At 39.9% G+C, this 7,619-nt stretch overlaps 1 protein-coding gene across 1 annotated transcript; it reads left to right on the plus strand.

The window, feature by feature from the left end:
• Nucleotides 1-71: 71 nt before the first annotated feature.
• On the plus strand, nt 72-4,616 carry SERP1 (stress associated endoplasmic reticulum protein 1). The gene is made up of 3 exons (XM_059920107.1): nt 72-549; nt 833-908; nt 2,088-4,616. The coding sequence occupies exons 1-3, from the start codon at nt 466-468 to the stop codon at nt 2,126-2,128; spliced, it is 201 nt and encodes a 66-aa protein (XP_059776090.1). The 5' UTR covers nt 72-465; the 3' UTR covers nt 2,129-4,616.
• Nucleotides 4,617-7,619: the final 3,003 nt, after the last annotated feature.

Genomic DNA, 7,619 nt, shown 5'->3' on the forward strand with positions numbered 1-7,619 from the left:
CCCTCTCCCTCTTCCTCAGCAGGCGGAGCGTGCACTTCCGCGGGGCGGAGCCGGCCCGATGCTGACGTTGGCAGCCGAACCCGAAGTAGTTCGAGGCGACGGGTTGCACCGTCCCGTTGTTGCGTTGTGTAGCGTTGCGTTCCCTTCCTCTCTCAGTCTACGCTCCCGGCGGAGGCCACAGCGGCGACGCGAGAATATCCCGGCGGCCTGCTCTCCTCCCGCGCGCCCGTCTCGCTCGGCCGGACGGTCCGGCGTCGTCAGTCAGCCGGCGGCCCGCGCCCAGCTAAGGGCTCAGCCCCCGCGCCCGCCGCGCCCAGGCCCAGCGGCCGGAGCTAGCGCCCCACCTGAGAGCCTCCTTGCTCCGGCGGCGCGGGCACCGGGAGCGGAGCGTCGGTCGTAGCGGTCCGAGGAGAAGCGAGCGAGCGAGGCCCAGGGGTGGCCGGGGCAGGTGGTTGCGCCGCGAAGATGGTCGCCAAGCAGCGGATCCGTATGGCCAACGAGAAGCACAGCAAGAACATCACCCAGCGCGGCAACGTCGCCAAGACCTCGGTAAGGGAAGAGCGGGCGCCCCTCTCGGTTCCGCAGCCGGGTATGAGGCCCGGGGCCGCGCCGAGCTCTCTTCCCCAGACCCGGGCGACTCAAGGGCCCGAGGCCGCGAGCCGGACGCTAAGTTGGGAGCTCAGGGAGGTGGGTGCCGGAGCCGGGCGGCTCGGCAACGCAGGGGAAAGCAGTGAGGTGCAGGGACCCGGCGACCTGGCCCGGGGTGCAGGGTGAGAGCTCGGGGTCAGAGTGGTTTTTTTGCATTGGAGACCGTGGATTTTCCTTTTTGCAGAGAAATGCTCCCGAAGAGAAGGCGTCTGTAGGACCCTGGTTATTGGCTCTCTTCATTTTTGTTGTTTGTGGTTCTGGTAAGTGTTTTGGGGGCGACCATCGGGTAGGGTGTTGGATGACGGGTTGGGGATGACGTGGTGATCCATCAGTGGTGAATCCTGCCCGCATAGTTCTCAATCCACCTGCCGGGAGCTCCGCATAATTCTGTTTTATGTGAACCCAGTTACTTGTCCCACATATGCACAGAGGGTGGTGCTCTAGAAACTTCTCCCCGCTTGATTTGAGCTCACAGGGGAGCAGAAAAGGAGGTCAGCTCCTTAGTAATGATCGAGTTGACAAATATTAGACCAAAACAAAAAACAAAAACACCTCCCAGAATGAGAATTTAGAATATTTTGCAATCTTTGCGGAAGAGAAGCTTATGAACATCATGTACATGCGGATGTTCGAACTTAATTTAACGTGTTCCAAAATCTAATGTTTTTATGTCAAAATTGGATGTATTTTATAAAGTAAAGCTAGTGCAAAGAATTGACTCATTGTAGAGGAACTTGTACCTGATTGGCAATTTAACGTGCGAGACAAATGTTTTTAGTTTAATAAAAGAAATGTTTGACATATGGTAGGGAAAAATAGTTATCAGGGCAGCCTGCTGTTAGAGTAGTAGACTCTTGCCCATGGAGATGGATTACAGAATTTCTTCTCTTCATCTTAATATGCAAGCTGTTAATATGGAAATACATGTTTCTGTTTTACACGTTCTGACATTTTAAAGTTACTGAGGTTTCTCTTGAACATTTCACTTTGCCTGTCTCCTAAACATACCAATTGGAAGCTTTCCTGATAAATGGCCAAGAGCCAAGCAATTTATGTAACCTAAAGATTATTGAATTTCAGCCTTGTGAGAATGAGGAAATGTGCATATGTTACAGGCCAAGTACACCTAATGTTTAGGGTTAAACCAAAATAATTGTATGCTAGAAAAACCTTTTTGCTTTGGTGCTTTAATTTCTTTCTAAAAATCACTGCTTATTTGGTAACTCTCTAGACATTTTGGCATAAAATTCAAGGAAGCTGAGGCATAAAAAAAAATTGTATTATTAAGGTAGGCCTGTGTTCATATTACTATGAAGTTACCTAGTACTTGCAAGTAATTGTAAGGGTATTTTTGGATTCTTGAACTACCTTAATATTTGTCAGTTGCCAGGCCTGTTTTATTCCAAGCATGTTTTAATACTTGCTCTTTCTCTTTACAGCAATTTTCCAGATTATTCAAAGTATCAGGATGGGCATGTGAAGTGACTGACCTTAAGATGTTTCCATTCTCCTGTGAATTTTAACTTGAACTCATTCCTGATGTTTGATACCCTGGTTAAAAACAATTCAGTAAAGCATCCTGCCTCAGAATGACTTTTCATATCATCCTTCATGTGTCATTCCAAGGTTTCTTCACAAGTCATTCCAAGTTTTCTAGTCCATACCACAGTGCCTTGCAAAAGCACCACATGAATAAAGCAATAAAATTTGTTAAGCTACAGTAGTGGACCCTACTTATTCAGTCAGTAAAGAGTAAGTTTTTTTTTTTTTAATGTGGTTATTAGAACAGTATACAATATAGGTAATTAGATTGAATCTGTGTAGACAGGGTCTAGATCTTGTTAGCCCTAATGTGTAAATGCAATTAGCTTAATTTAAAATTTGGAATCCTACGGTTTTTATATAGCTAGGCACTTTACTACTATTTCTTGAATTCAAAGCACACTCCCATAGAGGGTCATGCAACCGTCCTGTAATAAGGTGCTTATAAATGGAACAACTACACAGCCTAGTTTTCCCGAAATCTTTAGCACCTAAAAATTTTAAAAAGCTTCTAAATGCCTAATATAAAGGGAGATGCTTATAGCCACAACGTCTATTTTAACAATGTTATTTCTATTACACTACCTTGGATTTTGCATGAGTGAATATACTAACGTAAGAGGCCATAAGAAAACAACTTGGTTGAGCATTTTATAACTTAGTCACTTCGGTTTCACTAAAAGCAGCCATGGTGGAGTAAAGTCAGGGAAGGTTTTTTATATCACCATTGATTTCACCAGAATTACTTTAATATATCAAAGGGGTCTATTATGCTCACAACATATTAGGGAAAAATAGTACTAAAAATGGATGCCTCATCAGGACATACTGTTGAGTCCAGTGTGCCGTAAGACAGCATGTTAATAGCACTTTTAATACCAAAAAGGCACATCAACTGCAAATTAGTTTGGAAATGCTTTTTCTTGATTTATGATTAAAATTCTGTTAGGGTACTAGATACATCAGACTAAAGTGTCATGTGAAATTAAATGGATTTACTGATAAGGATCAGTCTTTAGTCTTCCCTTTGTTGTATGATTTTATAGGTTATGATTGATCAAACTTTCTTTTTACTAATGGTAAGGGTGAGTGATAAGGCAGGTTTTGAGCTTTCTGGTACTGTTGAAAATTTCAAGTATTGGCTATTTAAATTCTTAGCCATAATGATGAAAAAAGCCTGAGAGGTGTCTATGTGTTAATGAGTTGGAAAGAAAGCTGCTTGTTTGCTGTGTTAATTGCCTCAGGATACCTCTTGAAAATAAGCTGTTTTAAGAGGAACAGAAGGGAAATCTACTACCTAGTCTATATACAGTGTGAACCTCAGAGCTTCTGGTACCCATAAGTATGGGGAGAATGAAGGAGAGGAGTGGTTAAGGATTTTTAGGAACTTGACTAGAATAGGAAAGGGATCTGCTGACCTTGGGCCAGCAGGTTTTTACCTGTATTGTTACCTGCCTTTCTCACCCAGGAAATCAACCCCTGTACTTGTTTCCCTCTTGGAAACAAGTGTCTTGGTTAACTAATTCTATTTTGTTGTAACTTAAAAAATGAAAGTTATTGTTCTAAATTCATAGCAGGTGCCTTATTCTTTGCTTTGAGTCAAACTATTCCATATCAGAATTTCCCTTGGTTTCCTATAGATAACTGGCTTTAAGACATTGAGGGTTTTGTTTTTTTTTTAATGTACAATGTCTGTTAATTTGACTGTTAAATTGCCATAGTGAGCAATCATTTTACATATGTAAAGTTGCATTCCCTTTGTATATCATGTGTCATTACCAATTGGGTGCATTTTTAAGGATGAATTATGCATGTTTGGGTCAATGAAAGCTATGTCATTTCATTTACCCTTTAAAAATAAAGATCCCTGAATATTTGATGCCTTCTAAAAGGAAATGATTTTATAGAGTTCTTATCTGAGTATACTTTTTATAGTTAATAGAAAATAATTTTAAGGAACGCCTGGTATGTTGTACTTGAGTTAAAAGAAATAGTATCCAGAGGCACAAATTTAAGGTTTTAACTGGGAATAGGTAGCAAGAAAAATATATAAAAGCACAATGAATTAAATACTTTCCCAACTGGGGTTTACCCTCATCTCATTATTTGAGTCTGGTTCAAGGAAAAAGCACAATTTTTTTTTTTTTTTTTTGATTTCCCTTTCCCAGTTGAACTTTATATGTCATCTAATGTTGAGCACAATGATGTGAGAATAAAGACTTTATCGGGGTTGTCTACATTATCCAATTACTCTTTGTAATTTAGCTATAACGTTTCAAGGAGTTGTCAATGATTTCATTGTATCTGTTGGGTTGTATATAATGTTGCTCAAAATGATTGGGCTTCCAAAATAAGTGAAGATTTTCATTGTAACAGAATGCATTGTAATAGGCTTTGATTTACATTAAAGAAATGTATATACTCAACTGCAAGGCCATGGCTATTGTCACTGAGGTTCCTGGAGTTTTGTTGGCACAAAGGACTACCATGTAGTGCTGGATTATATTCTTGGGAGGTTCAGCAACAAAATTTTATTATGCTTTTAGCATCTGTAAAATTTAGGACATCATCAGATTTTCCACTTAGAGATTGTTCTGAAGTTTGATTTACATTTACCTACGTATTAGTTTTTTTAACTTGTCATTTTAGATGCAAACCACAACTTTAAGAGGTAGGAGTTGGGTTCAATAGCAGATTCTACGACACTCCCTCAGAGAATCCTTTCCTGTCTAAACACAGTCCCACTCTAGCTGCTTGTACCACTTTATCTTCAAGTTAGAACAAAAATGTCCAAATCTGGAAAGAGTGCTAATGAGCAATAAAATGCTAGAAATCAAGCTGAAGGGAAAAATTCAACTGTCTGGACTTAAATTATTCAAAGTAAATTCATATCAAAGAATCAAAGATAGAAATGACATAGAGGGCTTCCCTGGTGGCACAGTGGTTAAGAATACGCCTGCCAACGCAGGGGACACGGGTTCGAGCCCTGGCCGGGGAAGATCCCACATACCGCGGAGCAGCTAAGCCTGTGCGCCACAACTACTGAGCCTGTGCGCCCCAACTACTGAGCCCACGTGGCACAACTACTGAAACCCACGTGCCTAGAGCCCGTGCTCTGCAACAATAGAAGCCACTGCAATGAGAAGCCCGCGCACCGCACCAAAGAGTGGCCCCCACTCGCTGCAACTAGAGAAAGCCATGCACAGCAATGAAGAACCAAAAGCAGCCAAAAATAAATTTATTTTTTAAAAAAATGACAGGAAATTTAGTACAACTGCCTCCATTTACAGATAAGTAAAAAATTCATTTATTCAGTGAATATTGAGTAACTTATGTGCCAGATCTGGAGATAGATATGTGAATACAGAATCTCAGCACTCAGGTATCTTTCAGTCCAGTAGTGAGGAAAAAGACAATACAATGAAAACGACCATAATTGTGATAAGTCTTTCAAAGGAAAAGTAAAACCAGATAGATGGTGGATTTGCCCTCACAGAACTAGTTGAGGTAGAGTAGAAACTAGAGCCGAGATTTCCTGACTCACTCAACCATCTAGAAACCATAAGAGTGACTGCAAAATACCCACACAGGACACTTCTGTTTTCATGAGCTCTTTGCTTCTGCTTTTAGGAAGCTAAAATTTTTTTTCATGTTGCCAATTTAAAGAAGAAAGAAAAAAAGTTTGTCCTTTTATGGACGCAACTTTTTTTTGAAAATGAATTTGTGACAAATTTACTATTGGTGTTTCCTGTACAGCACAAAATTAACAGATCAAATCAGTAATGTTATTCACTTTCACATATTCAAGAGTACATTTTTAAAAGTAGTTTTGCTTAATTTCTTTATCTGTGATGTTGAAAAATAATTTTTGATAGCCCAGTAGTCAAAAAAATACAGATATGTGCTCTCCACAGATAAAAGTTTCAGTGAATAATGCATGTGTGACTTCTTTTCCACTGTACAAAATTAAAACCATGATTTCAATATCATTAAATGGGTTAGTAACAGGTTTTTCTTCTTTTCTCACTGTTACGAGAAAGTCAAACAGGAGAATGAGAATAATTGAGTTTGGAGCTAAAAGGAACTTTTCAAATGATCTTGATTTACACTTGAGGAAATTACGGCCTAGAGAAGTTATCTTTCCCATCATCAATGAACCAGTAGCAGAGCAAGTATTAGAAAACCTGATTTGGGATGACCAAATTGGCTCTTTAGCATGTTGAGTGCCAAGGAATTATAATTCTTTAGGAATGTTTCCTTTTACCTTAGAAGATTGTATATTAATCTCATGAACTCCCCTGAGTGTTTGATATAGGTAAAATCTGAGGATTAACTAAACTTCAGTGGCTTCCTACTGCCATTGGGATGCATTAACTCTTTAGCTTTGATTTTTAGGACACTTCACAACATGGCCCAACCTAGCCTTGTCCCAACATCTTTCTGTCATAAACTCGCTCTAGCCCAAAGACTCTACTTTCATTTTTCAGATGCCTTGTGCCTTGTGCTTTTTTTTTTTTAATGCTTACTTCCTTTATTTGTATAATTCACAATAAGGTTCTTGTACCTCAGTTTTTTCAGATTCAGCATTCCAGACATGGTAACTAATTCTTTTCCTTTATGTGGAAAAAGAACAAACACAGAATTGACCTTAAATAGAGATATAAAATGGCGATTTGCCTACACACTCTGACTTGAGGGAAGTTATAAAAGCGAAAACAACTAAAACGTATTCTTTAACTCTTGGTTTTTGGCTCAAAATTTACCATTTTGAGTACTGTCTTCTCCCTGGGGTTCTGTTAAGATCACAAGTACGTGAAAGGCTTATATTATCCAGGTTCAATGTACATGAGCTCTATTGCATTACTTTTATTTTGACTAGTGGAATTGGTTAGCATTAAAATCTTTTTTTTTTTCCTCTAGAAGGAAGAATGAACTTCAAGAGAAAACTGATCCCCATATACAAGCAAACCTCAAAGATAATGCGGGTTCAGTTCCAGACCACCACAATAAAGTGAATATCACAATACAGCGAGTGACAGGAATTGTCCGATTTCCCAGTGCATATAAAAGTTATGTTTACACTACACTGTAGTCTATTAAGTGTGCAATAGCATTAGGTCTTTAAAAAATGAATATACCTTAATTAAAAAATACTTTATTGGGACTTCCCTGGTGGTCCAATGGCTAAGACTCTGAGCTCCCAATGCAGGTGGCCTGGGTTCAATCCCTGGTCAGGGAACTAGATCCCACATGCCTCAACTAAGAGTTCGCATGCCACAACTAAAGATCCCACGTGCCGCAACTAACAGCCGGTGCAGCAAAATAAATAAGTAAATAAATATTTTTTTAAAATGATAATCATCTAACAATGCAGGGTTGCCACAAAAACTCGATCTGTCTTAAAAAAAAAAAAAAAAAAGCAGACTTCC

This window comes from Balaenoptera ricei, chromosome 4 (assembly GCF_028023285.1).
Source record: "Balaenoptera ricei isolate mBalRic1 chromosome 4, mBalRic1.hap2, whole genome shotgun sequence".
In the NCBI taxonomy this organism is placed as follows: domain Eukaryota; kingdom Metazoa; phylum Chordata; class Mammalia; order Artiodactyla; family Balaenopteridae; genus Balaenoptera; species Balaenoptera ricei.

Excerpts from the sequence above, each read along its gene's own strand:
- SERP1 (XM_059920107.1), top strand. The coding sequence starts at position 466 with ATGGTCGCCAAGCAGCGGATCCGTATGGCCAACGAGAAGCACAGCAAG. Across the intron at positions 550-832 it reads GCAACGTCGCCAAGACCTCG|AGAAATGCTCCCGAAGAGAA; the intron begins GTAAGGGAAGAG and ends TCCTTTTTGCAG. Across the intron at positions 909-2,087 it reads TTTTGTTGTTTGTGGTTCTG|CAATTTTCCAGATTATTCAA; the intron begins GTAAGTGTTTTG and ends TTCTCTTTACAG.